Below are 20,986 nucleotides of genomic sequence, written 5' to 3'. Positions count from 1 at the left end.
TAGCTCCAGATATGACCCAATTACCGAACAGTATTCCAGTTTGGATTGCACTGACATCTCTTTTCTAATTTTGGTCATCTTTTTGCCCTTGCAATTTAAGTTCTTAAAGTCATCAATCAATCCTTTCATTTATGTGATAGGCTTGTATTTAAAATGAACATTTACCATAAATTAAAGGTATCTTATATTATTAGATATATTATTATAAATAATGTTTTAGTTAAGGAGTTATTGATACTTCAAGTGTAAAATGATGACATAAAACCATGATAAAAATGTACTTTTAAGTACTAATCACACCACAAGTCTTTTATCCTTGAATTTTATATAAGAGTAATCAATGTGATTCTCATAGTAATTATGAACCAAACAAACTGGTGGTGACTCCTTAACCCTAACATCCTGCCATGCCACTCACGCACGTGCAACACGTATTATTATAAAGGTTATGCAAAAACAAATCAAATTATTTTTTCAATGGACCAAACAAACTAATAGGTTGAAAGAAATAATTTTTCATAGAGAAGGCCCAAGTTTGAATTTCAGTTGATAAAAAATAATCTTTAGTCACTCAAAATATTATTTTATAATGAACCCAAACCTAAAACTAGGCTCATGTCTAGCCTGAAACCTGAGCATGAATTGGGTCAAGTAGAACCAACACGCTCGTGTGGAAGGATTTAAAAACAAAGTCCAAGTGTGGAAGGATTTAAAAACAAAGTCCAATTTGCTTAAGATATTTTCCCTCTAAAAGTTTAGTTATTATTTGGGCCCAATTTTAACTTCTTAACTTTCTATTTTATAAACACTAAAAAAAATTTGTTTCTTTTTATGTGGGATAAAGTTCATTTTGAGAGTTTTGAGTTTCAACAAAATATACCAACCAAGCATTCTTAGATATCAGTTTCTTATTCACCTATAATTTTTTTTTAAATCATATTAATGTTTCATGTTAAAAAGTTTATGCTAAAGATTAAATTTCAATAAAGTTCTAACCCAAAAGGTGAGCAGAGCTCACTTTTAATTTGGCCTCAAATGTGACCATTAACCATGTTTTTAAATAAATTTTCTAAAAATCCCCTCATGAATGTAGATTGTCTAACGAATTTAAAAATGACTTGAAGATATACTGATTTGATAGATCACTACATCAAAAGAAATAGCTTTTGACTTTAAACATTCCTTATTGAAATACTATCAGATTTTATTGCTAGATAATGAACACAGTGTTTTGAATTATTTAACTTTTATATAAAACAAAACAATAGTACTCATGTAGTTTTCTATATAGAGAATTTATGTGGTCCTCACTATTATGTTTGTTTTGGCCATGAACAACACTCCCATAGTTATAAGTGCTTTAAAAATTCAATCTTTTTAAAATTTTAAAAGAAACAATCATATTTCTCACTCATATAAATTATCTTTTATTAAAATTATTATGTTATATTCTACTTTGTATACTAAGATATCAAAATCATTAAGATAATTCCTCACTCTTTATCATATTGCAATTAGCATTTATTTCATCATAGAAATAAGCAGGAAATAATAGTTTACAGGTACTACAATCAATGTTATATGACTTATTTTTTCATTTGAACTTAGAACTTGGGATTTCCAATCAACTAAGTGTGGTTATCATAATTATAATCTTTCATATTTAAAGGTTTTAAGTTCATTCTCCTGATTAATTATACACAAACTCTCTTGATAAATCTTTGATTAGGAGATCTGGAATAATTTCCTTTGACTTTACATATTCAATAGAAATAATCTCATTTAAGAACAAGTATTTAACGATATTATATATATATATATATATATATATATATATATCATGTATATGTTTAGACCTACCATTATACTTTATGTCAATCCTATTGTTGACTAATTGTTGTAATGAATACAAATAGCTCGCATTGATTTTGGCCAACAAGAAATATCATATAAGAAATTTCAAAGTCATTCGACTTCCTTTCCATTTTTATTAAGAGTAAAAAAATCTAATTACATCATGGATCTTACAATATATATTTGTTTAGAGAGTTTTCATGAACACAAATGTTTTACCAAGTATGAGGATATATCTACTTATAAATTTTGAATTCTTCATATTGGATATCTAATTAGCATATCATTATAACCTTCAAGTATCATCGAGTAACCAATAGAGTTGTACCTTATACTCTAGAGTGTACCTCAAATATTTAAATATCCTTCGTATTGTTTTCCAATTATCCACACTCAGATTACAAGTAAATCTACCTAGTTTGCTAATCAGCTAAGTAATATCAAGTATTGTGTAGGCATAACATACATCAAAGTTCCAGTTATCTAAGAATATTTCAATTGGTCTATTCCCTCCCATAGAGGAAAAGGCCTTTCCAGATGTTCTTGAAAACTACCCACACGCCTTTATTTTTTGATAGATAGATATTTATGCTCATTAGTGTTTCCATAATGTTATTCTCACCTTTAGAAACATTTTAAAGCATTTTCTCAATATAATGAGATTGAGACAATACCAATCCATCAAATATCTTAGAAATTTTTATTTATAATATGACATCTGCAGCACCCAAGTCTTTTATGTCAAACTTGTTAGTTAATATTTTCTTAGTAAAGTTGATCATGTGATCATTACTATCTAACATTAGCATATCATCCATGTAGAGACGTACAATGACATAACCTTTATTTATGCATTTCACATAGACACATTTATCAACTTTGTTGATTTAAACTCATTTGACAATATAACCTTGTCAAATTTATCATACCATTGTTCAGGTGTTTATTTTACACTATTTGATGATTTGATAAGCTTACAGGCCCTTTTTTTCTATTGACAACAAACCCCTTGGATTGTCCCATGTAAACCTTCTTATCAAGATCACCATTTAAAAAAATTGTTTTTACATCTATATCATGTATTTCAAGTTTATTAATAGTTGATATGACTATTATTCTTGATACTAATGAATGTATGTTAAATAATCAACACCTTTTTATTGTCTAAAACATTTAATAAGTCTAGCTTTATATTTATCAATAGTGCTATTAATTTTCATTTTTTTTTTAATATTTACTTATGGCCTAATAGTTTTTTAAAAGGGAGATCAACCAATTCCTATGTATGATTATTCATCAAAGATTCAATTTTACTATTGACTACCTATTTTTAATAGAAAGCTTTCGGATATGACATTGCCTTTGAGTAGGTTTGAGATTTATTTTCTAATAAGTATGTTAGAAAATCAAAACCAAATATTTTGATCATTTTTTCCCTTTTAGTCTTTCTAAGCTTAACTTTATTATTTTTTTATTGATGATGATTAACCTTCTTTTCTAAGCTTAGCCCTATTTTCAATTACCGAATGGTGTTCTAGTTTAGACTAAACCAGCACCTTTTTTCTAAGATTAGCCCTTTCTTTTTCTTCTTAATTTTAGTAGTTAAACTCATCAATCAAATCGTTAATTTATGTAATGGGCCTACATTTAAGTTAAATATTTACCATAAATTTAAGATATCTTATATTATTAGACATGTTATTATAAAACATGCTCTAGTTAAGGAGTTATTGATACTTCAAGTGCAAAATGATAATATAAAATCTTGATAAAAATATATTTTTAATTACTAATCATATATAAACTAAAAATAAACGTGCACATAGAAAACATAAAGCCTTAAAATTGTTGTCCAAAATTAACAAATAAAATTAAACAAGTGAGGAAAATATGTTTAGTATATAGACATGCAATATAATCATAATATGGCCATTTACAATCATAAAAGAAATACTTTATATAAAGATTCTAGCATGCAAACTAAGCATATATCAAACTCATAATTGATATCAAAAACGATTTTGACATGCATACTAATCATACTATATATCTTTGTATAAATTAAAACAAAATCAAAGAAAGGTATGTACTTGTTGAAAGACTTTAAAATTAATCAAGCTTGGTTATTATCAAGCATCAATACTTTATTCATAAATCTTTATTGCTTTCCACTTCGTGTATAAGGACTTTTTTTAATAAATCTTTCAAGATTCCAACAACACCACCTTATTTAGTACACATTTAAATAAAATCCAACAAACTAGTGAAATATTACTCAATGATCCATTTATAAATAATGAACTTAAGCTCTAGATAACGAGAGAGTTTAAAAAGGAAACAAATGTTTAAAAACAAAATAGCAATGCTAGAAAATTAGGTAAAGAAAAGCATCAAATTCTGTCAAAATAATGTAGAACTAATCAATCCTAAATTTTAGCCTTTTTTATAGAGAATTTTAGCACCAAAAGCTAGTGGACTTTCTCCGGTAACAACTTTGATTACCCGCCATAAAATCAGTATTAAACATGAATATTTTTGTATTTAAATCATTTGACTTTTGAGTTGATAAATTTATTCATGTACTCTTGAAAGAGTTCTAGAAAAACTGATCATATTTTTTCTTCAATGAACTGGACAAATCAATTGGTTGAAAAAAATATTTTTTTGTGGACAAGGCTCAAGTTTGAATTTCAATTAGCCAAAAATAATCTTTTATGACCCAAAATATTGTTTTATAATGAACTTAAACTCATGTTAAAGCCTAGTTATAAGCTAGAGCATGAGTCAAGTCGGTGAGCATGTGTGTGAATTTAAATCTTAAACTCATTTTACTTAATATCTCTTCCGTCTAAATGTTTGGATATCCTTTGAATTTAATTTTAACTTTTCAACTACTTTATAAACAATTAAATAGTTTTGTTTCTTTTTAGTGTGGGGGTAAAGTTCTTTTAAAGAGTTTTAGATTTCATCAAAATATATTAACTAAAGATTCTTTGATATTAATTTCTCATTCATTGATTTGATAATTTATTTCAATCATATTAATGTTTAATATTAAAAAGCATATATTGGAGATTAAATTTTTACAAAATTTTAATTCAAAAAATAAGTAGATCTGATTTTTAATTTAACCTTAAATATATCTATTAATCATATTTTTAAACAAATTTTCCAACATGAATTAGGCTGAAAACTTATTATGCATATAATACTTATACGTAACCATTTATTCTCATTAAGGAGGATGTGATTAGGGATGAACCAGTTAAAATACAAAGATGCATGAAAGATTTTACTATAAATAAGTAAGATAGTTAATATTTGGTGATCACTTAATTAATTACCATGTATAGCTATAAAATAATTAAATTAATTAATTATTACTGTATAATGATAATTATTAGAAAACTTTTACTATTAAAACAGGCTAGTAGGAATAGTACACGTTAGCGTAAGTTGAGTTTTCTAATTTAGTTCCCTTGTAAAATAGAAATTGATGTTGAATTAACTATTTCTTATTGAGTTTTTCAATGTAACTAAGCAACTACTATATTGTAACTATACAAGCGGTCTTCTTGAGCCAAGAAATAAACACAAAAATAATATGTAAATTAAGCTGTGTAGTTGCAATTGTATTTTATATTTTTAATTCTTTGTTATTTCTAAATTTAACATTATATCATAGCAAGTTGTTATTATATTTTTAGATGTGTACAATCGTGTTTTTTGAAAAAAATACTTTAAACCACTACTCATCCTATTATCATATTCAGACATCCTTCCTCTTGTTTTGTTTTTAACAGCAACTAAAGTTTCTTTGTGTGTGTGGCTAGAAAACAGCTGCTGAAGTTCCATTTTTTTTTTATGTAGGTATCTGGGTCAGCTTGCGCGTACCACAACTAATCTCACGGCTCACTGAACACCCTGCAAACTCAATAGGCATTTAAGGCACTACGAGGGTGACAGACGTGCATATGAAGACTCGAATTCAGGTACAGTGGAAGGAGACAAACCCCTTCCACGCTAGGCCAAGATGCTCGGTGCGCCAAAGTTTCTTTCTTGTTTGTCCCAGCCATGGCCACCCATGTGGTTCGTTGGATTGGCCCAATATTAAGTGCTTCTGAAGATGGGCGATTAGACCTTTTAAAAGAGCCATCAAGGCTAATTGAGTGCATGGTGGTAATTGGTCTTCATTCTAATTGAGATCTTCAGGCGTTTTAGAGGCAATACGGTCCCAGAAAGTCCGAAGTTTCTGAGATGTTGCAAGGTGCACTTGGTTGTCAAGATCAATCACATATAGAATATCCATTCTTAAGCCCTAGGTCTTGCTTGTTTATCCTTCAGAAAAATAGTTGCCACTTGAATACGAAGATCTTTTATCATTTTTATTGCTGGAGGCCAAGAGGATCATCCAGTCGAGAGAACTTCTTCTAGGTAGGAGCACCTTAAACAAAGTTACCTGTCACTTATATTTCTATATTGCAGGTTGTTGATGATTCAAAGTTGTATAAGTGTATCTGGTGTGGCTTTCGCTGATTGTTCTGTTTGCTGCATTATTTTTTTACCATATTGCAAGATTGGTATAGTCTAGCAAAATGATCCTGATTTGTAATTGTTGCCGCTGCATTTTGCTGTATTATTTGACTACACATTGATCGGCGCCGTCTCTCATTGCGGTTTTAGGCTGCTAATATGTTGCCTTCCTTCGCAATCGACCCTTGGATTATTGTTGTCCAAATGCCATTATTGATGTCTCCTTGTGCGGGATGAGATCGATTAAACATAGATGATGGTTACTATTTAATATTTCAATATATAATTTATATTATTTTTTAATATATTTATTTAAGTTAACTTAAATATTATATAAATTCATTATATTTTATACTTAATTTTTATTAAATAAATAAAAATAATAAAATTCAAACTCATAACCATATAATTATTAAAAATTTAATATCACATCAAAAAAACAATTTTAACATAAAAGCTATATTTGCGTGTAAGTTGTATGATAACAAAGGAAAATCATGCATGGCTTATTTTTACTTAGCTTGGTTATCCTCCTTGAGTAGCTATAAAATTATATTACAATAATACATCAGCTATTAATATCATCGTGGAAGACAACATAATTGAACTAACCTTGTAGAAATTTCATATACATGAGTCCGTGAAAATTATAGAACATTTGGCTAATATTCGAACCAAGGTTGATGGTTGTCGATCCAGCCTAAAAATATTATTTTAATATATTTTTAACCACTCATCTCATCGTATTATCATATTCAGACATCCTTCCTCTTTGTTTTGTTTTTAACAGCAACCGAAGTTCCTTTGTGTGTGTCCCAGCCATGGCCACCCATGTGGTTTGTTGCAAGACTCTTCAAGGGCACGTTGGCAAGGGGTGTTTGTTGGATTGGCCCAATATTAAGTGCTTCTCAAGATGGGCGATTAGGCCTTTTAAAAGAGCCATCAAGGCTAATTGAGTGCATGGTGGTAATTGGTCTTCATTCTAATTGAGATCTTCAGGCGTTTTAGAGGCAATACGGTCCCAGAAAGTCCGAAGTTTCTGAGATGTTGCAAGGTGCACTTGGTTGTCAAGATCAATCACATATAGAATATCCATTCTTAAGCCCTAGGTCTTGCTTGTTTATCCTTCAGAAAAATAGTTGCCACTTGAATACGAAGATCTTTTATCATTTTTATTGCTGGAGGCCAAGAGGATCATCCAGTCGAGAGAACTTCTTCTAGGTAGGAGCACCTTAAACAAAGTTACCTGTCACTTATATTTCTATATTGCAGGTTGTTGATGATTCAAAGTTGTATAAGTGTATCTGGTGTGGCTTTCGCTGATTGTTCTGTTTGCTGCATTATTTTTTTACCATATTGCAAGATTGGTATAGTCTAGCAAAATGATCCTGATTTGTAATTGTTGCCGCTGCATTTTGCTGTATTATTTGACTACACATTGATCGGCGCCGTCTCTCATTGCGGTTTTAGGCTGCTGATATGTTGCCTTCCTTCGTAATCGACCCTTGGATTATTGTTGTCCAATATGCCATTATTGATGATGTCTCCTTGTGCGGGATGAGATCCATTAAATATAGATGATGGTTATCATTTAATATTTTAAGATATAATTTATATTATTTTTTAATATATTTATTTAAGTAAAAAAGTTTTCAACTTAAATATTATATAAATTCATACTATTTTATACTTAATTTTTATTAAATAAATAAAAATAATAAAATTCAAACTCATAATTATATAATTATCAAAAATTTAATATCACATAAAAAAACAATTTTAACATAAAAGTTATATTTGCATGTAAGTTGTATGATAACAAAGAAAAATCATGCATGGCTTATTTTTTTTATTTTTTTTTAGATTAATGTGGGTGTCCGGGTCAGCTTACGCGCACCACGACTAATCTCATGGGCCCTGAAGTTAACGACCATGTAAGCCTCCAGTAATCATCATATCAGTAACGAAAGACTCGAACTTGAGACCTCTAGAAGCAAACCCCTTAATGCATGACTTATTTTTACTTAGCTTGATTATCCTCCTGGAGTAGCTATAAAATTATATTACAATAATACATCAACCATCAATATCATCGTGGAAGACAACATAATTGAACTACCTTGTAAAAATTTCATATATATGAGTCCATGAAAATTATAGAACATTTGGCTAATATTCGAACCAAGATTAATGGTTGTCGAGCCATGAGGTGGGGTGTGACGTGATCCGACTTTTTCTATTTAATATCCTTCTTAATAGGAATTTATGTTAAATCAACTATTTTCTATTTTCTATTTTCTATTGTAGCCAAGTAACTATTATATTATATAATATAAAACGTATTCTTAATAAATACAATAATATGTGTTCTGCGTATTTGCAACTTTATTTTCTATTCTTCATTCTTTTTTTTTGTTATTATTTTATTATTTTTTATCTTTAAATTTAAAAAAAATATTTGATAATATGGCAGCAGCGATTTTTCAAAATATTTTTTATTTAAAAATATATTAAAATAAAATTTTAATTTTTAAATAAATATTTTGATATATTAAAATCATTTAACAATACTAAAAAAAATTAATTTTAAATAAAATAATAAATCATTTAAAAAAAACACAAAAACAAAACTTGCTCAAGTAAATATATTGCTGCAAGGAGAGAATTGTCCTCTGACATTCTTAAAATAACAAAGCAGCCCTTCTGGAGTTTAGCAACCAAAGAAAACCTATATATATATATACACACACACATCTATCCTCATCCCAATTTCTTCTCCTCTTGGAACCCTGATCATCATCGTCATCATCAAATACAGGAAATCCTATAATTACTCTACATCCATAATAATAAAAACTTGATTTCTGCAATATTGTAGCTGAATGTGTACCGAGCCATGAAGGGACTTTTCAAGCCAAAACCCCGGACGCCTGCGGAGCTTGTGCTCCAAGCACGGGACCTTCTCAAGTTTCTCGACCAGAATACCGAGACTCGCGAACGCAAACGCGAGGAAAAGGTGCGTCCGTTTATATAAGCAACAGATGTTTTCTATATTGATTTATTGCAAGTATATGTAATGCATGGGATATTAATTGCAGATGTCTGAGCTGAGTAAAGTAATTCTGGAGATAAGGGTAGTTTTATTTGGGAATGGAAAAGCAGAGCCGAATCCTGATGCTTGTGCACATTTGGCTCAGGACTTCTTTAAGCATGACACTTTCCGCCTTCTCATTCTCTCTCTCCCAAAACTCGACTTGGGGGTAACCCACCCCATCAACCAAATTTATGCTTTCTTTTTTTATGATTCAATTTTATTTTTATTTTTTGATTTTCATGACATCTTGCCCACCCTTTTTTGATCTCAGGCACGTCAAAATGCTACTCATGTTATAGCAAATTTGCAGAGGCAACGAGTTAGCGGGCGCTTGATTGCTTCCGAGTATCTGGAAAATAATTTAGACCTTATGGATATTCTGCTGCCTGGGTTAGTAAATAAAATGAGTTTTTGCTGTCAAGAAGTCAGATTTCAGATTTATTTTTCTTTCTAATTTCCTGGTAATATGGTTAGTTATGAAGACGGTGAGATTGCTATAACATATGGTGCAATTTTGAGGGAGTGCATACGCCATCAGATTGTGGCAAGGTAATCATTACTCAGCTTTATATGATCTGGGACTTGCTTCTTTGACTCCGTAAAAGCATATCAGCAATTGTTAATCAATGATCATTAACCGTGTGTTTACTGCCTAAGGTTCAGATTTTGTTCCTGATCAGTGTATTCGGGGACAATGGTGGAGGGTTTATAGTTGAAATGAACGCAGGATTAATTCTTTGCTGTAGAGAACTTGAGTGCTAGTCTTGTTGTTGATTATTTTATAAAGTATGACTGCGAATTTCTGAGTTCTAGGCATACTTGGCCCTCCTAAACGCATATTATCGTTTGGATTAAAATTCAAACTAGTAATTAGTATGTGGTTTTGTCTTACAATCATGCATATAAAAAACTTGGTTAAGAAAGCTCATGAAGATATGCAATGTCTCCAACATCCAACAGTAGGCGTTGCAGAACCTAGGAGGTAATTAATCACTAGCTTTTCTTACAGCATATATGTTTTACCAGTTGGAAAACTTGTACCAAAAGATTATGCTATGCATTTTGGGCGTCTCCGTCAAATAGAGAAAGTGAAATAAATTTAAGATATCATAGGTGAAAGCCAAGGTTGGATTTTCTTTTTTCGTTTTTATTGTGTATATAGCCAAACCAAGCTGGCTTCAGAATAGTCTAAAATGGTTTTCTGCATTAGCACAAATAACGTGATAGATCTTAATAACCTTTATTGATTTCTCAGGTATGTATTGGAAACAGAGCACCTGAAGAAAGTTTTAACTTATGTACAGATTCCAAATTTTGACATAGCGTCTGATGCTCAGGCAACTTGTAAAGTTAAGTATGTTTAGTATATCATTTTATTATTTATGTTCTTGCATCTAAAATTGATGTGCGTATCCTGCAGGCACACCACTTCTGCTTGAATTCTTCATAGGCTTAAGAAACTACCTATTTGTTGTGACATTTGATCCAGTAATGCATATTTGTTAATCCTTCTTGGAAGCCTTTGCTGCTACAGCTCTTACCAAAATAGTATTCACGTAGAAGATAAATTTGCAGGATTGGCAACTTCAGGATAAGTTTGTTTCAGGAACATGATTTCTACAGTTGTTGATTGAGACCTAAAGTAGGCAAAAAAAAAAAAAAACCTTAGATCTCCATAATAATCAATGTTTCTTCATTGTTTTAGTACTGTCTTCACTAGCTTCTTCCTGTGGGGTTGGGTTCATGCTTCTAGCGCAAATCTCCTACCATTTATCTATCCACCATCCTATGGCCTTGTCAGGTTTAACCAGAATAGTTTGTGTTTGGATCTCTAGACGTACACAATAACTTCTTTATCTACAATGCACACTCTAATTAAGATATAGTATGCCAGTGCTATCATTGATATATCGTTATGTTTTCCTAATGTTGTGCATGGAGCTTGTGCTTTTGGTACTATTATGATATACATGAATTCTAAAGTTATCCTTCTTGTATCCATGTCATCCTTCGCTTTATGTTTCTAATTTTAGAAGAGTATTTTTACTGACCCACTGCCACATTTATACAGGAGCTCCTGACGAGGCATAAATCAACTGTTGCCGAATTTCTTTCTGTAAATTATGACTGGGTAAGTGGTGTCATCAGTATCTGCCTTCTAGTCCTGCATGGTTTTACCCACTTCCATATATTACAGCAACTCGTAATGTTTACTCCAAGAACATGAATAGTGGATGATGCAATACAGCTGACTGTAAGCTAGTTTTATCTTTAGAATCAACAGCATTATTTAAGGCATTGAACTGGAGGTAGATGCTAGAGATATATCATCATTATCATCATTCATCCCTTGCATGTCCATAATAATGATCTTTTTAAACAATATTGTTCCTAGGATTAGAGGAACTTCATTAACAACTGATGTAAGCTTGTTAATTTTTATTTTATTTTTTTTCCTCTGGATTAGAAAGATATCCCTTCAACAATAATGGAGCCAGCTAAAATTTTAACTGATTGAGTTAGTCAGCAAGAGCTTTTTAAGATTTCCATATGATATGGATGGCATCGTAAAAAGGAGGCTGCTGACTGCCAAGAACAGACTGTGCATGATGCATTGGACTTGGCAGTTGTTGTAGTTCTATCATTCATCCCTATAGTAAATAGAGTAATAATTTGTAAAACAATTTTTTTAACGGAAAATCATATGAAAATAAATGATCAGAAAGTTGAGACTCAGAGTATCCCTTTTGCCACTGTCTGTGTTCGTAATGTTTTTGTTACAAAGATTTCATTGTGCTGAAAATTATCGGTATACTATTGTTGCTAGGATCAATGGAACTTCATCAATAGCATCCGTAAAATTGTTTACTATTTATTTGTGGATCAAAGATCACCATTCTACAATTAAAAGTTCAACTGATTGAGTTATGTAGATGAGCTTCTTAAGTTCACTCATCTGAAAAAGGATGAAACTGTGAAAAAGAGGCTGCTGATTACTCACAACCGCGAGCATTAACAACAACTATAGGCATTGTTATAATTTATACTTGCAAAATACCTGTTTGACGTGGTATCAATCTGTAGAATAAGACCATTGTTGTTGGCATGGATGTCACTTGGTGGTGATAATTATTCTGTGATATTGGTACATCTCCATGTTGATGGTGTGATTAAATATATCAACACTAAACAATAGGGGAATAACTTTGATGCTTAGTTGCTTTCTTACATTTTTCTTTCCATTTTTGAATTACTACCAATATCTAATGTGCCTCCAAAATTTTCCCTTGTTCCAGTTTTTCCAAGAATACAATTCACAATTGCTTGAGTCTCCCAGTTACATAACCAGACGGTATGCTGTCAAGGTAATATAAATTTCACAGGAACAATCTACTCCTAGCATTATTTATTGTAGTTTTTCATTTGATAAAATCATCCTTTTTCTGTAAAAATGTTAAAAGTTGTAAATGCCTAAATCTCATTACTATAAAAATGTTAAAAGTTGTAAATGCCTAAATCTCATTACTGGGAATTAATAAGTGCAACTGCAAGCACAAAAAGGTAAAATAAAGTGAAAGTAGGGAACTCCTTTATCAATTTTTCTTTTCTCTGAAGGGTTTTGCTTTATTTCTTCTCTCAAAAAATCAGAGATATTTGTTAAGGAGAAATAGAATATAATATATTTTCTGACAGCATATAATCTGCTTCAGCTGTTGGGAAACATGCTACTTGACCGCTCAAATTCTGCTGTGATGGTTCGGTATGTGAGTTCATTGGACAACATGAGGATCTTGATGAATCTTTTCAGGGTCTCTCTCTCTCTCTCTCTGATTTACCATATTTGCTCACAGCATTTCCATGTGTTCTTATAAAAATCTTTTGTACTTGTATTCCACTATAAATTTTGGTTCATCCATTTCAGGATCCAAAGAAGACAATGCGGCTGGAAACCTTTCATGTGTTCAAGGTAGGTAGTGTAGTAAGATATTTGGGTATTTTTCTTCTTTTATTAATCTGTCTAATTTTAATCAACTTCTATTTTCCCTGAATTGGTAGTTATTTGTAGCAAATCAAAATAAACCTCCTGAGATCATCAGTGTACTGGTTACAAATAGAAGCAAGCTTCTTAGGTTTCTAGGCGACTTCTGCATTGATAAAGGTAAAAATGATATAATTAGACAGTGAAATTCTTGAGATTGTAGCCCTCGTTGCTTTTATACTAGATTGCTAATGATATTCTGCTTTATTAATTTCAGGGGATGAACAATTTGAAGCTGACAAAGCTCAAGTCATCAAAGAGATTGCTACTCTAGAAATCAATGATCGTTCATGCACAGATGCACATGATTGCGAGGTTGAATCTTAAATTTCCCTTTGATTTACAACAGTTTTTGCATTTGAAAACTGTTTAGAATCTAGTTTATGTTTATCTATGGTCTTTGTTATATCTGCTTGAAATTGTACAAGAGTTTTCCTATTTCATATCGATATACGTTGGTTCTGTTTAGATATAAAACGTATTCCAAGTATTGCTCCTCAAGTCATACTGCATTTCAGGTGCTATTGCTCTGTTTCTTCCCCTCGTTTAAGTACCATGAAAAGATTGTAGCAAATGCCTTGGTCTGCATTTGGATGCATGAAGTTATATTGAGCTTACTGGCTTCTTGCTGTTTTTATCATGTTCTTGTCAAATTGTACGTGTTAGTTTTGCTTTCCCAAGGAAACAACAATTGCCTGAAAAATAAGGTCTCATGCATTTTTTCCCAAGCAATCCCTTTGTTTCATTCTACTTTCTTCAAGAGTGATAATGCATTTCAATGGGACACATAACTTCGTTTAATCACCGTTTATTTTTGCATTTAAAATTGTATTTAAATACATTTTAAAAATATATTTTGGCTTAAAAATAAAATTAACGTAAAGGCTCGAACACCGAGCCCCATTGAAGGGATAATACAAGATACCAATGGAGATATATTGCTCATAACCGATTCAATCTTAGAATACCATTTTTATATGACTTGTACAGATGATGTTTTTCAATAACTAAATGATTTTCAGAAATAAGTTTTACGGCATTTTTCAAAACAAAATTTGTTTTTTCACAGCTTTCGACCTTGTGCTTCAAATTTTGTTTGAAACTTTCTTATATGCCGGCATGCTAGTGCCCCGATCATAGCCAGATTTTCCATTGCATTACCCAGAGAATGACAAATGGCATCTAGAGCTCCTCTGGAGGAGGCCCTCTAAAAAGAGATGCTCTTACAATTCATTCACTTGCTATTCGGCCATGGTGGACTTCGTTTTAGGGCCCATGACTAGGCCTACTAATTCTATATTCCCTGTACAGATATTACCTACAAAGCCCAGCATATCAATTGTTGTTTTTGTTTAAAAATATTTTAAAAAATTAATTTAAGGTAATATTTTTTTTAAATGTTTCTCTACTACAAAAACACGCACACAAAAGTAAATTGTGTGTGTTTTCGGATCTGTGATAAGTTTGATAATGAGTTGAGGCAACCTAGGTATACAAATAATTCAAGTATTTCTCAAAAAAAGACTAACAGTAAGACTATTATAGTTGTAAAACACGACCAAATAAAAGAAGTACAAGCATATATATCTATATATATATATATGTGAGATCGAAAACAACTAGCATCAATCATCGTATAACAAAATGCCAAAAGAATAAAATAAGAAGAAAAGCTCACTAATGGACATCTAACTATGTGTATAACATACAACACAGAGCCTATAAATGCTAAATCATCAGCTACGCAGTCTGCTGTACCCTGGAACCATATCCATTAACTCCATTAACATGCTTATCAGAACTTGCTGTTTTCTTTCTCTTGATGACTATCAACCAAGTAACTGCTTCCAATACAACAGCAACAGATCCAAGAAATATGAGAACACCAATATAAGCCTTTTTCCAGTTCTTCTCGCGGTCCAAAGCTTCAAATCCCTCAAAGATGTTAACAATGCTCAGAATCACGGTAGTATATCCAATGGTGTGGTGGTATATGTTCCAATACAGTCTGTATTTGTGGTCTGGCTTGGGCCTCAAGAGCAAGGCTAACACCTGCAAACAGGGCAGTGCATTATTTGTTAGAAGACTTTTCACATTCCTTGTGTAGAGATCACATCAGTTTTTGTGGTAGAGGAGAGAGCTAGAAAAAATTAATCTTTTTCGGTTCAGTTTTTTGTCTTTCGAAAAGACTGCGAGGCTGGACGGCTCGAGTGACGATGAAGGGAAGAAAGAACTTGCAAACAGGTTCCCTTCTAGATGCCGCCCGCAGTTGATGACTTGGAAAGATCCCACATTAAAAGAATTGCGTGTGCTCGAAAACAAAATCAAGATTCAACGGGACACAAATGCTGACTTTTCAGGCATTAAAGACTTTCCTTAGGCATCTTTTGATGTGGAAAGAAATCTAAGAACCCCATGGCAGCAAAAAAACACAAGGGTTTTTAATGGTTTTTGAGGTCTCTTTTATTCGAAGTCAATGAAGAAGTGTGTGGTGACATTTTAACTACTGTTTCGAAATCAAAAGTTTTCTGGGCTTTTGAATATATTACTCAAGGCAATAATATTCTTAAAAATGAATACTTTCTTCAACAAATATGAAAAAGAATCACCAACTAACAATCAAAACCCAATTAATTGCTGTTTAGGTAAATAACAAGTGGAAATACCTGAAGGGTTCCAAGGGCAAAGATGGTTATGCCAAGCTTTCTATGGGTGTTGTAGGTGATTCCAGGACTATCGCTGCCCAGTTTAATACCAGTTGCCCATCCAGCAACCCCAACTGCATAGCCAGAAGTTTGGCAAATAGCATGCAGGTAAAACCATGCTGGGCCTGCTGACTTGAACACCTTAAGGTACCTAGCTATAATGATTCCCACGGGCATAAGGATTCCCCAACTCACTGCGTTTAACACTCCATGAACCTGAAAAAATCAATTTCAATCACCTTTAGAACAATGATTTAAGCTGAATTCATGTCTAGCAAGCATCCTATACGCATAAATACTGCATAATTAATTGACCATCCACTTACATTTCTCTTGCGGTCTTTTGGGGTAGTAGTTCCTCCAGTTGAAGTTACTGATCCAGAAACAAAATCCACAGTCCCCACTGATTGCCTGTTCTGTCCAGTGAGAGGATGTGGACCAGGATTATCTCCAGTCACAGGACCTTCTTGCCAAACTTGGTTGGTTGACACCAAGCTATCAGAAAGCTGAAGTGTTGCAAAAATTATCATATCCCCTCCTGCGTACTCTGCACGAATACTGTGAACCCGAAAACTTAAGTTAGCAGGTTGCACATTTCCGGATACATCTACTTGGGTTGTGTAAGTACGCATCGTGCCATTGGATTGTTGGTAAGCTACAAGAGCCTGTGAACCGTCCATTCCTTGCCTAGTGGGATTTAGAGCCCATGCAATCCAATTAGATGTTGATGCTCCAATTTTGCGAAATGCAATATCAGCTGTCGTGTTTGATGTGTGGTAGTTCCAGTGAAGAGAACAGCTCAATTGAGAAAGGTCAACACAGGTGCTGTATACTTGGTTCTCAGAGAAAGAGTAGCCACCGCAACTTTGAGCTAAAGATGAGACAGACAAGGATATCAACAGAAAGCAAGAAAACAACAAAGTTGTTGTTAAGGATTTATCCATGATTGTTTGCTTGGTACTTGAAGAAGCAGGGATGATGAGATATGACTATAGAGAAATTATGAGCCCTTTTTCTTTCCTTCTTTCAAGGACAAGCAAGTTCTCAGTGCTTGGCTATGGCGCACCAAAATAGCACAAAGTACTGAAACTGTTTCCCCCGATGAGGTTCTGGTTTCTCTGAAGGGGATGCACAGAGTTTTGGATCCAGAAACTTGAGATTTATAGGATCCTTCTTGTAAGAGAAGAGAGAGGTCCTTTGAGGAGCTGTCAACAAGGGAGAGTGGACCCCTTACACATTGTTGGATTTTGGAATGGTCGAGGTGTCTTGACTAGTTCTTCCAAGAATAGTTCTGTATATTGTTTTATATTCTTAACATATGTGAACATAAAATAAAAATATTGTAAAAACAAAATGAGAAAAAGTCAAAAGAATATAAAAGGTTTAGGAAAAAAACCTCAATTTAATCCCTAATGTATTATTTATTATCAAGATTAGCATCCAAACTTTTGATTTCATCAATCTTACCCTAAACATATTTGATATTAGATTATGTCACCTCTCAATCAATCGATGATATATAATAATTAATTACTAGCTCATAATAAAAAAGATCAAATATATTTAAATATTGATAAAAAAATTTAAAAAATAGATTATAGGCATAAATTGAATGATATTTCCATCTAATACTAGGATGGAAACAAATTAAAGAAACTTAATACTGAATTAATTCAACATTGAAATATCAAATTAGAAAATTTTAAGAATACGACTATTTCAATTTATAATAATTTATGAACAGTAAAAACGCTGCCGTCCTTGGATTTATAAGAAATGGCGCCACATGCTGCTTTGGTTAGGAGGGTGTGTTGTATATTTCAAACTCTTTGAAGTTTCGTCCACCTACTCCCCATGTTCACACACGCTTTTCTGGACCCATAAACTTCCAACAAGCTTGCAGGAAGCCCTCGTAATTATTTGCAAAGTCAATTCCAAGTTCTCAACATTTCACCAACCTACCGTGGAAAATTCTATTAAAAATCAAAAGATGTAAGAGCATAGACCACGTCATTTTATTCTTTTTTATTAATATAAATATTCGAATTAGTTTACATATATCTTAATTAATTTTTTAAATTTTAAAATTAACAATAATATAAATTTTTTATAACTTTAAAATTTATAAGACTCAAATTAATAACCTTAAAAATATATATATAAAAATTAACCAGTTAATTCCATACCATTTTTTCTAGATACTAGTAATAATAAATATAATTATTTTTTGAAAGTTTTTTAAAGTAATTTTTATTTAAAAATATATTAAAATAATATTTTTATATTTTTATATTTTTCTTATAAACACATTAAAATTAAAATAATATGTAAGTATAAAAAATAATTTAAATTAAAAAATAAAAAATATATTAAAAAAATACTTTTAAAATATAAAAATAATCACTCATTTGTCTTCACATGCGATTTTCTTTTTCTTTTTCTGTTTTGAATTACAAACAAAACTCTCTGACATTCGCCGGCTTGCGATGAAGTGACATCATCAATGACTTCAAAATGTACGACTACTTTGTAATAATGATTTCTATGTGATTTTAATTTGGAATTTTCATTGTTTTTTATTTTTTCAAAAGAGACATGTGTCAGATTTATATTGGTTTAATTCCTGAAAAAATAAAAATAATTAAGATTCCAAGATTATAAAAACAACAAAAAAATATTAAGAAGCAGTATTTGCCATTTTTTTATTTATTTACCACTATATATATTATTAAGAAGTCAAGACTCAAATAAAAAAAATGAATATTTTCTTATTTATTTTTGTTATCACTAACTAGACAGCGAATACTATAATAATTATTTGGGTCTTGTAAATCAATAAATGGTCTAGTAATGTTCGGTGAAGGATAAAATTATAGATTTATTAATGAAGCATTCTTGTATCTTTTATCCAAAGCACGATTTCAAAATTGATTTTTCATGAAATATTTTATTTTATGTGATTGAAAATTTTAATTTTTATAAAATATTTATTTCCTTCTTATTTCTTTTCTTTGTCTTTTGAAAATAAAATAAAGATTTGGCTAAAAACAAGAAATATGAAAAAACAAATTAAAAAAAATATAGCATGAATAAATGAAAAGTTAGCTAGAAAAAATGAAAATCGTTAAAAACACTACCAAAAATTTGCTTAATATCAACAGTCTTATCGATGGAATATTTCTGTCAATATTTTGAGATCACAATTATCGATTGGATTTTTTCCATCCTTAATTCCACCAGTATATATCGACGAAAACATTTGATCAGTATTTACCAATGGAATGATATAGAGAATATTTAGAATTCAAAAAAAATAGTAGTTCGCTGACGTTGAGATTTTTACGAGTGATTTTAATGACGGAATCACCTAGAGATTCAAAACGACAGTTTTGCACAGTAACGTGACCGATTTCCCATTTAAAAATGCTGACGGAATCACTAAATGATTTAAACCAGAATCTCTATATAGTGACGTGCCCTGTTTACTGTCAGAATGGTTGACGGACTCATAAATGACATAATTTCATCAATGAGTTAAACAGTAAAAGTTAATATATGCACACTCTACCAACTCTTTCCTCCTCTATTTCTCATTCTTCTTCCACATCCTAATTCTCTCTTACTGCAAACAACCAGCCCTCCTTAAAAAAAAAAATCGCCTTCTTCTCTACACAACAAGTCATATTTCTTGAAGTTTTATGGTCAAAGCATTCGTGTTCTGATCTATTAACTGATTTTATCAGTTTTTACGTTGAGATTTTTACGAGTGATTTTAATGATGGAATCACCCAGAGATTCAAAACAACAGCTTTGCATAGTAACATGACCGATTTCCCATTTAAAAATGCTAACGAAATCACTAAATGATTTAAACCAGAATCTCTATATAGTGACGTGCCCTGTTTACTGTCAGAATGGTTGACGGACTCATAAATGACATAATTTCATCAATGAGTTAAACAGTAAAAGTTAATATATGCACACTCTACCAACTCTTTCCTCCTCTATTTCTCATTCTTCTTCCACATCCTAATTCTCTCTTACTGCAAACAACCAGCCCTCCTTAAAAAAAAAAAATCGTCTTCTTCTCTACACAACAAGTCATATTTCTTGAAGTTTTATGGTCAAAGCATCCATGTTCTGATCTATTAATTGATTTTATCAATTTTTATAAATAATTCTATCTTTTAAAATTTTAACATTTAAATGTCAATTTTATTTTATTTTATTATATGTATTTTGTTAGTATATGTACATGTTTTATTATTATTTCTTAAAAAAACTTGTAGTATATGAATGTAAAATTTTATACTTGTTATGGTTTGTTTTAGATTTTATAAAATTATATTTGTTTGTAAATTGTTGAAACTTTATTGAATTACATGTGTTATTTTGAAATAATTAATAGCTTGTTTAATAGGTCCATTTTAATTTTTATCAATGATATTGTGGAGTTGTAATTTATGTAAATTTATATTATTAAAAGCGGCTCGTAGTGTCTCAACAGTTGGGAGCTCCCAATCAATATCGAGCACTCAATCTAAAGAGTTCGTGGCCTTACAGCAACACAACTCAGCTTATAGAAAAATAAAACCACCTATCAGCGGGGTATACACAACACTTGGCAAATTATGAAGACATTCGCCAAATGGTCATATGCATGGCTTCACAAGGTATTGATATATGTGTGCCTCATTATGAAGACATTCGCCAAATGGTCATATACATGGCTTCACAAGATATTGATACATGTGTGCCTCT

The 20,986-nt window shown here is 31.3% G+C and overlaps 2 protein-coding genes across 2 annotated transcripts; one reads left to right on the top strand and one right to left on the bottom strand.

Moving 5' to 3' along the window:
* The first annotated feature begins 9,126 nt into the window (after positions 1-9,126).
* On the top strand, positions 9,127-14,021 carry LOC105135932 (putative MO25-like protein At5g47540). The gene is made up of 11 exons (XM_011041042.1): positions 9,127-9,403; positions 9,486-9,647; positions 9,753-9,871; positions 9,956-10,030; positions 10,737-10,830; positions 11,553-11,612; positions 12,778-12,846; positions 13,192-13,290; positions 13,404-13,448; positions 13,538-13,640; positions 13,738-14,021. The coding sequence occupies exons 1-11, from the start codon at positions 9,284-9,286 to the stop codon at positions 13,845-13,847; spliced, it is 1,056 nt and encodes a 351-aa protein (XP_011039344.1). The 5' UTR covers positions 9,127-9,283; the 3' UTR covers positions 13,848-14,021.
* A 1,008-nt stretch (positions 14,022-15,029) lies between these two features.
* LOC105135931 (cytochrome b561 and DOMON domain-containing protein At5g47530-like) lies at positions 15,030-17,387 on the bottom strand. Its single transcript, XM_011041041.1, has 3 exons — positions 16,552-17,387; positions 16,187-16,441; positions 15,030-15,572 (listed from the first exon to the last, which is right to left on the bottom strand). The coding sequence occupies exons 1-3, from the start codon at positions 17,167-17,169 to the stop codon at positions 15,261-15,263; spliced, it is 1,185 nt and encodes a 394-aa protein (XP_011039343.1). The 5' UTR covers positions 17,170-17,387; the 3' UTR covers positions 15,030-15,260.
* Between the last annotated feature and the right edge of the window lie 3,599 nt (positions 17,388-20,986).

This window comes from Populus euphratica, unplaced genomic scaffold, assembly GCF_000495115.2.
Source record: "Populus euphratica unplaced genomic scaffold, PopEup_1.0 scaffold155.1, whole genome shotgun sequence".
Taxonomy (NCBI): domain Eukaryota; kingdom Viridiplantae; phylum Streptophyta; class Magnoliopsida; order Malpighiales; family Salicaceae; genus Populus; species Populus euphratica.
Note: the sequence above shows the minus strand (reverse complement) of the source record. Positions and strands in the feature narration are given on the sequence as shown.